This window comes from Apteryx rowi, unplaced genomic scaffold, assembly GCF_003343035.1.
Source record: "Apteryx rowi isolate R43461 unplaced genomic scaffold, aptRow1 scaffold_40, whole genome shotgun sequence".
Classification (NCBI taxonomy): Eukaryota; Metazoa; Chordata; class Aves; order Apterygiformes; family Apterygidae; genus Apteryx; species Apteryx rowi.
Window position 1 is genome coordinate 1,956,410 of NW_020450530.1, and position 13,310 is coordinate 1,969,719.

The 13,310-nt window shown below is 55.6% G+C and overlaps 1 protein-coding gene and 1 long non-coding RNA gene across 4 annotated transcripts in view; one reads left to right on the top strand and one right to left on the bottom strand.

Annotated features, from left to right (window-relative positions):
* Nucleotides 1-164: 164 nt before the first annotated feature.
* BICDL1 (BICD family like cargo adaptor 1) overlaps nt 165-13,310 on the bottom strand; it is a 14,555-nt gene continuing 1,409 nt past the window's right edge. The window contains exons 3-9 of the mRNA XM_026075213.1: nt 11,597-11,743; nt 9,756-9,935; nt 9,005-9,223; nt 7,653-7,796; nt 4,464-4,594; nt 2,634-2,754; nt 165-404 (exon numbers count right to left, since the gene is read on the bottom strand). Coding sequence (XP_025930998.1) covers nt 204-404; nt 2,634-2,754; nt 4,464-4,594; nt 7,653-7,796; nt 9,005-9,223; nt 9,756-9,935; nt 11,597-11,743 — 1,143 coding nt within the window. The 3' untranslated portion in view covers nt 165-203. The remainder of the gene's footprint in view (nt 405-2,633; nt 2,755-4,463; nt 4,595-7,652; nt 7,797-9,004; nt 9,224-9,755; nt 9,936-11,596; nt 11,744-13,310) is intronic.
* Nucleotides 4,589-10,376, top strand: LOC112970630. Of its 3 annotated transcripts, none has more exons than XR_003255095.1 (4): nt 4,589-4,930; nt 6,055-9,374; nt 9,463-9,624; nt 9,777-10,376. It is a non-coding gene; the product is annotated as an uncharacterized LOC112970630 (long non-coding RNA). The 3 variants fall into 3 exon arrangements; XR_003255096.1 differs by having other exon boundaries at nt 6,055-9,181; XR_003255094.1 differs by having other exon boundaries at nt 6,055-9,624.

A 13,310-nucleotide genomic window follows, 5' to 3' on the forward strand; every position in this document is an offset into this window, starting at 1 on the left:
GTGTCACACTGTCAATTTGCAAATCTCCAATTCATGTAAACATTTGGTTCAGACCAGGTGCGGTGGAAATAGTGCAGAGTCTCAAGGGTCTTTTTTTTCTTTTTTTCCTAGTGGATCAGAGTTGGGTCCATCAGCGAGCTGGGCCCTTGCCCCCACTCCCCACCTCGAAGCAGGAACTGCTGGAGAGGTTTCTCCTTTACGGATTAATTTTTCTTGAAAAAGGAAAAGAGACGGTTCCCTTCTGCCCCGGTGGGCTCGTCCCCCTGCTGCTCCGGCCTGGGCCCGGGGGAGGGACGGGCACCCCGCTTTGCGCCGTAGCCCCTGGAGAAGGAATAAGCGAGCTGGCTCCATTCCTTCGGGTGTTTGTCCATCAGCTGCTGGTCAATGACCCTGTGCATGTCATCCTGCGGCAGAGGGAGAGGACGCGGCCGTTAGTGGGAGAGGTGAGCCCGCGCGGGGGCAAAAAAGGGATGGGATGGGATGGGATGGAGGCGGGATGACAAGGAGGGGGACGCTCCCGCGGCAGCAGGGTGCTAGCGGTGCTGCTGCACCACCCTGCTCTGCTCCCTTCCCCTTGCAAACGTCCCCTTCCAGGGCAGGGAGAAACAGAAAAAATAAAGGTGGTGTGGAAAGCCGGGAGCGGGTGCTTTGCACCAGATGGGCTGGCGCCCCGCGCCGGCCCTGGGCTCCCCGAGGGAGGCGCTGGCACACGCCACTGCGCGCTGGGTTTCTACAGCTACCAAAACCGCTCTGCTCTGACCCGTGCTGGCAGCTCCCTAGAATCGCTCTACACAGAATAACTAGCCAGCGCCGCTGCTAACGGCACGGGCTAAAGCGTTCCTTGCAAGCCTGGCTACCCCTTCGACCAATTTGAAACCTTCAAATCCACGATTTTGGGTATAACTGCGTGTAACTGAGGCTGGGTGAAAACTCATACGCATAAAGTAGCCCCAGAAGAGGAGCGTGACCTATTTCCAGCCGTTTGCTGCCCGGCTGGGACGAAGGGCAGGGTCTGGGGAGGCGGCTGCTGCCAGCCAGCGAGCGCCCCAGCTGTGCCACAGCTGGACAGGAAAACCCTGGCCTGAAAGCCCTAACGACACCTCTGCGATGCTCATCTTGGGCTGCAGCCTTTGCTGCTGCTTGAACTGTGGCAACGGCGCTGCGAGGAGCCCAGACCTGGATGCCGGCCCTTGCCCACGCTGCCCGCTGCCCCGGCTCCGGTCGCTGCGATGGGAAAGGCGGCGTGAGGCCGCTTTTGCTACGTTAGATCACTGCATCGGAGGCGACTTTCTGCAGCGCCCGGGGGCCTCGTTCTCGCCTCGGAGACCCGGCGCCGTGGGCTCGGGTGCAATCGGGCAGTGCAGCCTGATGCGAAAGTGCAGATGCCCGTCGTTAAACCCTGCGCTGGGGAGACTCCGGGACCAAGCGCAGGCTCTGCCATGTAAGCGGGGCTCAATTTATGAAACCCAGCCAAGCTGCAGCAGCGCTCGGGCTGTAGCTCATCCCTGCGTGGAGTGCAGCGCCAACGGGCACCGAGGTGCAGGGGGACCCGAAGCTCCGGGACTCCCCTCGGCGCCCGATGCAGAGGGCTAAGGGGGGCCGCGGCGGCGGTGCGGACAGATGGAAATGGAGCGGCGGCGGCGGTGGTGGCGGCGCTCGGCCGGGCCGGCGAGCGTGGCGGGGCGGCGTGAGCTCACCTCGAAGGCAGGAGGGGTGTACGACTAAAGCTGTTGGTACAGGAACTGAGAAAGGCCACTAGATCAGAAACCAAAGGAGCCAGATAGTAAAAAGCCCTGAGGAAGCAAACTGTAAGCAGGAGAAAGAAAGAAAAAAAGAAGAAAAGAGAAACGAGAACACAGTGGAGTTGAAACAGGAGCGAGGTCGCAGGCGAGAAGGTTTCTACCGCTCCGGCGGGGTCCTGAGTGGAGCCGGGGTCTCGCAAGGTCCTCAACGAGCTACCGCAAACCGGCCTGCGCCTCTTCTCTGCGCCGGCCTCTTCCCCTTCGAGCAACCCTGCCTCGGTGCTGCCTTTGCCGCGGAGGCAGCTTCACCCTCGTACAAGTGCTCTCGGGCTTTGCTCAGCCCCTTCTCCCCACCGATCCCCAGCCCGAGCACGGCCGGGGCGGCCGCCACAGCTACGATGTCTTTGGGGTTTGTTTAGCCCTTCTTTTCAGTTTTGGCTGACAGCTTGAATTTATCTTTTTCCGTCTTGCTAGGTCCTCCGAGCTGACGGCACTGCAGCCATACGGGGAACCGCTCACCAGGAGCCATCTGCCTCCACGGATGCGCTCCGCGAGCCCCCGCGGCGCCCGGGCCGGGGGTCCCTGCGCCCCCTCCCCGCGCCCCGGCGGAGGCGTCCTGCCGGAGGCACCTGCCGCCGCGCTGCAGCCGCGCAGCTCCGGCTGGTTCTCCCCTCCCAAGAGCTGTTGCTATATAACAGCTAAAAAGTGAAAGGGCGGGAGCAGGAGGCTGCTTTGCTCTACCTCCAGGAACGCCGGTGCATCCCTGGATCCCGCGGAGCAGAAGGTGCTGGCATCTCCAGACACGCAGCAAGCCTGCCGGGGGTGGGGGGCAGCACCCGAAGGTGCCCTCTGCTGCCCCGTGGGGCCTCGCGCCGCGCCAGCGCCGCTCACCTGCCAGGCCTCCAGCTGCTGCGAGAGGTTCACTTTCTGCTGGATGGCGTCGAGCAGCTGGCTGTTGAGGGACATCATGTCGATCTTGCACTTGGCCAGTTCCACCTCCACCGCGTTCTTCCTGCGGGAGAGCAAGAAGCGCGGGCAGCCCCGGCCCTATCCCTATCCCCATCCCTATCCCCATCCCATCCTGTCCCCTCCAGCCCTGGGACACGTGGCCCCAGCTTTCCCCTCCAATGTGACCGCGTGCTGGACACGTGCCCGTGAGCATTGACAGCCTTGCCCCAAACCTTAAGTTCTCAATTCACTGCTGTGCCATGGGGAAAAGGTAAAAGGATTTGCTAGGAACCATCTTTCCTTGCAAACATTTTTGGGAAGGAATAACTGCACTTATTAACAGTATCTAATGCATCTCCTGAAAGCTCCCTCGTGCTCCCCTGCAGAAGAACAGCCGGGGAATTTGCTGTTTCTAGCCAGGTAGAGGTTGCTCAACGCTTCCTACTCTAAGACCCCGTTTTCCTTTTCCTTGCCACATTGCCAGACTTCAGCTTCAAGCTCAGATTTTTCCATGCCAGATGTCTGCCTTAGGCAGCAATTTTGTTTTTGTTCGGAGAGAGGGTTTTTTTGGGAGCACTTCAGCAAAACCGGCTTAACCCCTGGGACATGGGGCGGGAAGGGACTGTGCCGGCGCTGCGCCCACGGAGCGGCCGCTCGCACGTCTAGCGACAAGATGCTCACGTCTGCTTTTGCTTGCAGCTACTCTCTGCTCATTAATCACCTGCCGCTGGTCCATGCCTGCTCGTGGCATTCCCTTTCGCTGGACCGCCGTTGCTGTGGGACAGCGAGCCGCGAATATCGGCGCTTTGTCCCAGCGGGGTCATTAGCCGCGGCAGCGGCCGCAGAGGAGCTGCGCCCTCGGCTCGCGGCTTGGGCTCCGAGGGCCCTCGGCAGCCTTTTGCTGCCAAACGCCCGTCGCTGCGTGGATGCTAACGGCGTTCTGCACGGAGCGGCCGCGCGTCGCCATAGGCACAGCGGGACCGGCAGCCCACGTGGATATGAAACGTCAGTGCAACCTTTTTGCACCAGGCGGTACAGCTGGGATGTTCCCAATTTTTGCCAACAGATGGAGGTGTTACGGTGGCGAGCTGCAGGAGCTGGGTACCCGGATACCAGCGCGAGCTGCGCGGATGCTCCGGGCGCTCGGAAAGGCCTGCGGGACTGTGCGGGCTTGTGGAGCTGCCTGCGCGCTCGGGCCGCAGAGCGCTTCCTCGCGCTCCTCCTCTTGCCAACGCCATGCGGACTAGGCATTTCCGTAGGGAAATGAAGTGTGGGGCCCTGACCCAGCTCGTTTCGGAAGAGACCCTGGGGCAGGAGAGGAGAGCGTGGCCTGAGCAGCGGTTTGGAGAAGAGGCCCGGGCAGGGGTGTAAACGGGGCCTGGTGGGGGACAAGGGACTGTGTGTCTGGAAGAGCAAAAGAAGGAAAATAGGAAGAATAGGGCAGACCTAGTGTTTCCTTTTGCTTCTCCAGAAGTCCAAGCCCTCTCCTCTGCTGTGCCACAAACCAGCACGAAGGATGGCAAAAAACAGGGAGCACGGCATCCTCTTAAATCCCACCAGTCCCGTCTCAGGGCAGGTCTGGAAACCGGGATCTGCCCTGGTTGCAAGCCCTTGGCTGGATTTCCCATTGGCAAGGCCAAGACTTGCTCCCGTGCTTTATTTCCAGCTGCCAAACAACCATGGGGTGGGAAAAGCCCACCCTGGAGGTGGTTCCGGCTCAGGTGCTCCAGCACGGCTAACCGAAGCCCGGTTTCGGCTGCTCGGGGTACTCACTTGGCGATGGCCTCGTCTCGGTCCCTGATGGCCTGCAGGAGCCGTTCGCTCGCCTCCTTGTCTTCGGCTGTGCCTCGGAGCCGGTCCCGCTCCTCCTTCAACGTTGTCATCTCCACGCTCAGCAGAGTGACCTGCTGGGCAGCAYGGGGAGGCCGTAAAACACACGCTCGGTTGGACGAATTCACCATGAATAGGGGAAAAAATGCCCTGCAGGTGAACCCGGACGCGCTGGCAACTCTGCAATCTCAACAGCTTTAAAGCCACCGAAGAGTCGGTGCGGGAATGTTGCCCCCTCGCTGGGCAGTTTGTCGAACGTGCCCGTCCTCTGCGTCTGACCTTCAGCGCCTGAGCTTTCCTGGGCTAAATTACTGCAAACACCACCCAGCAGCCGGAAGGATCTCTGTGGCCGTTATTTCTTCCGAAGCTGCAGACAACGGATGTGAAATTCCCCTTTCACGCCACACAAGGTGTGACTGGCACACGGTGCAATTTTAATTAGACTTTAACATACATGTGGAGTCTTAAATAGGCTGAGCAACGAATCTGTCTTCCTGGTGCTGGGCAGAGTGAGTTAACAGGGTGTGAAATCCTGCCAGGACTGCGTTAGCACAGCCTTGCAAGCTTCCCTACATTTAATTCCTTTGTCCCCAGCGCACACGCGCTGCTACGCTACGCTACTACCTGGAAACCCTTCCAGCGCCTGGCCCACCTCCCTGCTCTGACTGCTGCTCGAATCCGCAAAGAAATCTTTAAATAGGGAGCAAACAGTCAAAAAGGACTCATGACATTGGCAGCGAGGGAGGACCCGCCACTACCGCGCTCCCGGGCACGGGCAGGTGGTGGGAAGGAGGGCACGACGGCTCACCGGGCCCCAGAAGAGCTGCTGTTGGGGTTGGGGTGGGGGTTGGGGTTTTGGTTGTTTTTTCAGTGTTTCAGGTAGGAACGGGAGGCCGCAGGTACCCGATGGCCTGTCCAGCAGGAGAAATGGGACGGGCCGAAGGTGCGAGCCCGCCTCGCGGCGCGGGGCGCACGTAGAGGGGCGGCCGCTTGCTTTGCTGGCGACCTCGCTCTCGGGCAGGAGCAAGGAGCAGGTCCAGCGCTGTGAGATCCCCGAAGCATTTTAGGAAGAGTTCCCCCGTTCTTGTGTCCATATCAGTGACAGCGCAGAGGGATGCAGTGGCAGCAAAGCACTGCCGCCTGGGACAGACCAGATTTCCGCACACATCGAATTTCTTTAGCGGTGAACAGAGGCCAATACTGTTTCTTCTGTGGGGTGGGAGAGCAGTTGTTGACCTTGAGCAATTGCGATCCTGGGTTATGGTCGGGGGCTGCTGTAGACGTGCACTTGCCTCCTGTGCGAGGCTGGCGCACTTTCCTGAGGGCAAAGTCTGCTGCTTTTGTGGCTAAGCCCCAGCTTTCCCCATGTTTCTACGGAGGGCACATCACTGGGAGTCCGGACGAGGAGGTGCTGCTGCCACACAAGCTGGCTGGTGCATGGATGATCCCGCAAAAAGTTGCAAATGAGCCTGTAACGATCTCTGTCAGCACAGATAAATTGTCGTGATCCAACCCTTGTCTCATTTATCTCCAGTATCACTTAAGGGACCGGGAGAGCCTGTAGGAAGATGCACAGGAGTTCAGCGACCATGGAAAGAGGAGGATCCTGGCACAGAGCCTTGGTTCACGTCTCGCCTGGGACAAGGGCTCAGACCCTCCGAGGTGCCGTTTATGGTAGATGTGTCTTTGCCAGGAGTTGCCCTCGGGAAGGACCAGCTCCAAGGCTGCTCCCTATCTGCCTCTAATTAGCCAGTTCTTCCGCAGTGAGTAGCATGGATTTCCTGTCATCTTAAATGCAGAGCCATTGCTGCCAGGGATATTTAATGACTCCTCTCACTGCTGCAGGAAGAGCCCTACTTTGACAGTGGCTGGATCGTGCTGCTAAACTTTAGCTGCTCGCGGTGAACCAGGTAGGCAGTGCAGAAGCATCAGTCTCATCAAAGTCATGAGCCCTCCTGGGCCTGCAGACAGGCTGTCCTGGAAACTGGCCACTCAGGTCCACACCTGACATGACCAGATTTGAGTTATTTTAGGTCTAGGATGGGGTTAAGCATTCCTGGTTTGGTGTGGAGGGAGTTTAAGAAGCTCTTCTCCTCTTTGGCATGTGGGTGGAAACTTCTGTAGCCCCCACGTAAGGCTGTCGGACCCCAGGTTGCTCTGAATTTTTTGACAGGGCTGATTTTTCTTTCCCCTTCTCTGAAAGCGTATGGAGAAAGGGCCATACAGGAGCACTGGAAGGGCCACCAAGGGCATTAGTCTTGTTTCCTGCTCTAATACAATATGGTGCTACATGAGCAGCTGAGCCAAAGATTGCATCTGCTGCCAGCCTCCAGATCCCCTGTAGCATTTGGAGGACTTCTTCCACAGACATGGGTATTGCAGAGCTTTTCCTTGGATGCCTGGCTCTGTTCTCAGTGAAGCTGCTTTTGACATGGGACCTTGGACATAGAAGATGCTACTGCTGGCTTCAGTGCAGATGTAGTCCCATTCGGTGCTTTGGGCATGGTGCTGCTTTCAGAGTTGGATCACTGTTGCTGTTGTGTTTGCATTAGCCTTAGACTGTCCCTGTTGGCTTGGGGGTTGCTGGCTGGGGTCAGGTTGTCCCCTGTTAGGATTCTGGGAGCTCATTTACTGAGGCTCTCGTGGTGCTGTTCTGTGATGTGCTGGAAGGGGGTTAGCTCCAAGACGGCAGCCCTGGTTTGTCCATCCAGCAGCTGCATCTACACTTCAAGAGGGCTTAATACAAGTGATATGGATCAGGCTGGATGCCCATGGGTTTCCAGTCCCCCGTATCAAGCAGCCTTGTACTTTAGGGTCTTCTGCTGCGTAGAGTTTAAATGAGACAGGCCATGATCCAAAAGCAGACTGGGGGCAAGATTTAAAAGAAATTTTGCTGCTTTAGATGTCAGGGATGGGACACCGGACACTTGTCAAAAGAAACTCTGATCCTGCACACAGGAAGCCTCTGCACCTCTGCTGTGGGCTTAACAGAGATTCCCTCGTACAACCTTAACTGGTGTTTGACCAGATCCTCCTGGCTATTTATCTCGTTGATCTCATCTGTGGAAAGCATGTCTTGGGAGATGCACAAGGGTGTTACAAGACCACCTGTAAAATGTGGGAATTGCTAACCTGGCTGTGAAGTCGCTGCAGCTCCTCCAAACTCTGCCTCAGTTTCCCCCGCTCTCCCTCCATTAATTCCCTCAGGGCTCGCGAGTCCTCACTTGTTCGCCTGATCTGTTCTTCTAAGGTGTCGTCATCGCTTCGCCGGGAACTCTGAGAGCGAGACAGAAACCTCTTTCTCAGTTTTCACTTTAAAAAAGGCGGTTGCATTAATTTGACACTAGTTTGGGGGGAGCGCAAAACGAGTAAGAAAGAGGAAAGTGAACGTCCCTCCGCTAGAGTTTTGGTTTTAGAGCAGGTGTCCCCACGTACCGCCACAGTAGAAATGCGCTCAGTCAAGGATAGCACTTCTAAACGTGATAACAACAGCATGCCAACAAGTTCTCACCTTAGCATAAACCAAAGACACTGAGACCTGTTGACCACTTGGTAACATACAGCTACAATCTTCTTGTTTGTAGACCTTTTGCAAGACTCTCTTTCTTTAACAAATACAACTTAATCTCCATGCTCTACCTTTTTATCAGCTGCTACAGATACTCTGATGGAGAGGGTGAATGTTCCCACCCGTGCCTGCAGTTCCAGGGTCTGAGCATGGCCTCCGAGATAAGTCATACAGGGAATGCGCTCAACTTACGGACGGTGGAAATAGGTCTGATTTTGAGCCATCACAAAAGGCCAGATGTTTTCTCATAATTCTGCACTCTTGTGGATGCTGGGCGGTCCTCCAAGTCTTTCCTCCTCCCCTGACTCAGCAGGGTTCTGCTGTCTGCTTGCTGTCGGCCCCAGGGTGCTGTGTCCCACAGTGGGCACTGCCGCACACCCCAAAATCCTTCGCCTGCAATAGAGTCGCAGCTGGCGACTCTCGCAGAAACGTTTGTACCCAACCTTAGTTCACAGTGGCAGAACCCACCATGTAGGGGTCACAATGGTTTTATGAAACCACTGCTGAAAAAAAATGCTTAGGAAAATCATATCCAGAATAACTGCACTGTGATTTATAAGATCATGTGCAATATTTCCAAGTGGAAACTCTGATTTACTGCAAACCTTGAGGAAAGCCTACTTCCATTAATTTCCCAGAGTGACTCCCAGACCCATGAGGGTTGCATGCGTGCGTAACATTGAAACTTTTGGCGGTCTGACCACTGCCCGTCAAAATCCCATGAGCCAGTTTGGCTCTTTGCTGACCGGTTGAGACACGTGAAGCAGGTTGTATGCCGTGATATCCCACCTTGTGGGCCATGGAGGCGTTTTGAGAGACCTGGGACTTCAGGATCCAGCAGGAGCCCTCCCTGGCAAGGTCCATCACTGCGCAAAGGGGCATGCACGACAAGCTCTCCCCATGCCGAGCCACTTACCGTGGAGTCTGCCCCGTCCAGCACGTTTTGTATCAGTCTTTTCAGCTCACTGAGAGCTGCACGTAGGCTGCCAGCGGGGACATCTTTGGCTGATGAGGTTTCTGAAGACTCATCCATGGAAGAGTCTGTGGAGACCGCGGAGTCTGCGCTGTCGTTCCCGCGGAGGTGGGAGCAGAGGTACCGCACTTGGCAATAAGCTTCCCAGAGTTGCAACCTTAGCTGCAATGAGAGAGCCTGATGTTAGCCCACGACGTCAAGGCCACGGAGAGTCTGCTTCCACGGTGTAACGATGCGTGTGATTGCTGAAGCATGCCAATATTCGTCTAGTTTACTTTGCTGACTTTGAAATAGATGCAGAGACTTCCATAAGGTCAAAAGGGTGTTGCTGTTGGAGCTGGGCCTGACCCTGGGTTCAGCTACAAAGCCAACGTGTTAAACTGTCTCTCCCTCTTCTCTAGGGGCCCTTTCTTACCCTGCAGATGTGGAGCTCGTGTCCTGTACGCTTAGGGGAATGTGCATGCAGTGGTGTCACGCGGAAAACAAAAGTTGGCGTGTCTAAGGCATGGGTTACCCTGGTGGGTTTCCCTGCTGCCATCAAGAGCAGCTTTGCAGATGCGGTGGTGAGAGTCTCCAGTTTGCATTACCATGCCCCCCCTTCTGAGGGCTAGCTGTGGAAAAGCCAACATGCATGTCCTCCAGGGCCTAGCCACAGAGGTTCACGTGTTGTCCCAGTGGACAGGAGTGTTAATACCTGTTCCCGTTCTTGTTCCAGCTCCTCTGCCTCCATGCTCTGCTCAATCTCGGAAAGCAGGGACGTGCTGTTTGTGTTGAAGTTTTGGAGACTTCGCTCCTCACTGAGCTCTTCGACCTTCCCCTGCAGCTGCCGATAGGACAGCCGCACCTCCTGGAGCTCCAGCTGGCTCTGGTGCAGCTTCCAGAGGAAACCGAGCAATTTGCCAAAGAAGCAGAAGAAAAAATGAATGTTAGTGGAGAAGATAAGGACTGGGAGGATCTCTGCTTGTGAAGGACTGAGAGGAAGGAACGGGTGGCACTAGAGAGGGTTTCCAGCTGGGAGGAACTAACAGTAGTAGGCCAAGCTTAAAAAAAAAAAAGAAAAGGCCTACTAACAGTAGTCTTGACTGGTTTTACTAGTTATTGGATCTTGACAATCCTCACATGTTATTAGACACTGTTTCATCTTCATAATATGCTGAAAGATAAAATTACTGCATTAATCAGGGCTAAAGTGAGGAACATTGTGAAGAACTTGGGACTCAGTCAAGAAAATTTGCTAAAACTAACACAGCAGGAAATGAATCCAAAAAGAAAAGTAATATCTGCACAAGTGTCTCAAAAGATATAGCTATGCAAATACATACATACACACACACACAAACACACATATATATATGAATTCTGATCAGCTAAATCCTAACACCCAAAATTCAGATGTCAAAACTCCAAAACCCATATTTCGCTGTTTTGAAATCTGAGTTACTTGAGTGCTTGAAACACTCAAGAGCCAGCGCGGGCATTGATTTGTTTTAGAGTTTATCTGTGGTCAGGGGACTGTAGAATTCTGTAAGCAGTAAATTACGATTTGTCTAGGTGGGAATAGTCGCTGCTGTGAAGGGCCAGAAGCTAATGGTGTGGAAGTGGGGTTGGCAAGCAAGCGCGGGGTGCAATGAGGTGCTGCGTGAGTAGCGCTCACACAAGTCCAGCAGAGGTGAGCGCCCCGGGGCTGGTGGACATTGGGGAGGACCATGTAGTCTGGCACACTCACAGGTTCCTCATTTCTCTGGGGAGGGCAAAAAGGATTCAGGGGCTGTTTTGGCGAGGGAAAAGACTTAGATGATGCTTGGGTGGAGGGCACCAGAGGCCATCTTTACAAATGCTGGCCAGTGGGAAGGGAGCTGGGAGCACCTCTTGCGGTCCTCCTCACACGTGGGAATGGAGAGGAACATTTACAACCAGTCCCAAAGACTTAAGCTGCGACTATATAATCACTTAACACCAGGGCAAGCACGTTCAGCTTCAACACCTCTTTATGGAAGCAGGTAGAGCTACACCGAGCAGGGTGAACCCACAGGGGAGAAGCTGTAAAATCCCGCTCTCCACCGAGACGCCTGATAACACTGGCGCGCCAGCCTATTCCCGGAGAACGGCGTTTAGCGACACATGGCCGTGAACGCCATGCGGCTCACTGGCAACCCATCCGAGCGGGAACAGCTCCGAGGCCGGTTACTGCCTTCTGGGCTAGCACTGTCTGAAGAAGCTCCTTCTGGAGCCAGTGCTATTATTAAAATAATAATTAAATAAGATGAACTGCAAACAGTTTTCCGCTTCTTTTCACATGTTTTCTAGTTTCCCTCCTTTGCTCAGTTCTCCCTCCCAGCTCCCTCTTGTCCTTGAGATGCCCTGTCGCGGTTCCTGCTGTTCATCCCTATGGGCAACACCCAGGATCTTGCTTGCTCCCATGCTTTCATGAGCCATTTTACTCTTCCAGTTGTTCTGTCTCCAAATTCCTGACTATCCTACTGGTTGGTCCGACCCCAAACCCGGTTTTCCTTCTCCAGCGGCAGTGCTCCTCACCTGCAGGTCCTTGTCATGGCTTTGCCTCTCCAGCACCAGCACGCGGTCCTGCAGCTCCTCCACGGTCCCCTGCAGCAGGTCGTTCTCCTCCATCATGGCGCTGAGGCGATGCTCCAGCTCCCGCTTTCTGTCCGTCAGCATTTTGATCTGAGGAGGAAGGAGAGTCAGTGTCACACCCTGCGCCCGCTGGGGAACAGAGCGGAGGGAAGTCACCTTCCGATGAGAGAAATGAAGCAGAGAAACAAGAGGACGCGTGTACGTATGCTGTAACTGCGTGGGAGAGAAACGCTATCGCCACAGGCGGCTTAAAGCTCAGGAGGAATCCAAAGGAAACTCCTCCTGCCTCAAGGCGCGGAGGGCAAGGACGGGGCTGCCGTGGGGCAGGGCTGCGGCCGAGACCGCGGGAGGCCGGGGGAAGCAGCCCGGCCGCCGCCGCCACCTCGGGACTGTCCGAAGGGATTAAGTGGCCCCTGGCCCTGCGCTGGGTTCCTGCGCCTTGGGGGTCTTCTTAATTGCTGCGTGTTTGCCAGGAAAAATCCCACTGGGGATTTGTCTTTTTCCTTGTGAAGGCTCCTTTCTGTGCCATGGTTATTTTTAGCCTCCCAGTGATGAGTTGCCTTTAAAATTGGTTCAGTTCTTTTAATTGCCAAGGGCAGCGATTTCAGGTGGAGGGGGACGGCGTGCCAAGCAACACCTCTGCGCTGCACTTCGCCAGCAACGGCGAATGAATCAACGGCGGATGAATCAGCGCTAGCCAAGGTCACTGCTTGATTAACCGAGGAAAAGGAGCCGTTTCCCAGATCAGCTGGGCTGGCTTTACCATTCCCACGGCAGGACACCCCCAGATGTTCCCGCGGCCTCCTCGCGGCTCATAGAGCACAGCCTAGCTCAGCACCTTCCCCGCTTCCCTGGCCTGTTCGGGATCCTGCCCCTTTGCCGCTTCCCAGGCTGCTTCTCCAAGCTCGGATAGTTCAGGAGATAACTGAGAAGGGCACTTCAAACCACCTTTAAGTGCCTTGATTAACCTCTCGCTTCTCTTTGCCCTCTTTTCTCGCACTGTGACTCATGTTTTTGATGGACGCTGACTCAGATCTCGCCTGCGCAGCCCCTTGGTACCGCAGCGCCCTCCGCATCCAGCTCTGCCCCGGCTGCCTCCTCCGGTCTGTCTTCGCAGACCCACGTCTCTCTTTCCTCCGTGAAGCAGCAGTAAATGCTATCTGTCCTCCAGGATCTCCCCCAAATCCCCCTCGCGGCTCCTGGCCGCCTTCCAGCCCCCACGCTATGGTCATGCGCACAGTGTGCTGCTCCTCCCTGGCCATACATTACCGCGACGGTCGGCTGTTCTGGAGAAATAAGGAACCTCACGTTTGTCCAGGGGGGTAAAATCTTTGGCTAGATGAAGGAGTATTAGCCAAGTATGTGGACTGGCTATCTGTGCCGTGTAAAGGCTGCTGTACACATTCAAAAGCGTTCTTAGGTGACTAATGGTTTCTGAGATGTCTCTTCCCACCACCATCATGATTTGCGTGGGTTGGAGAGAAGGGGTGTGAGAAAAAAAGAGGTATAACATAGAGATGTATTGCACGGAGAGTCAGTATTTGCTGCCAAAGCCAGTGATGAACGCCTGTGAATGACTGTGTAAAAGAAAACCACTGCTCTCCCGTGGGGCCTGGCCAGGGGAAGGACACAAGGGGAAGGTGATGGGGACAGCGTG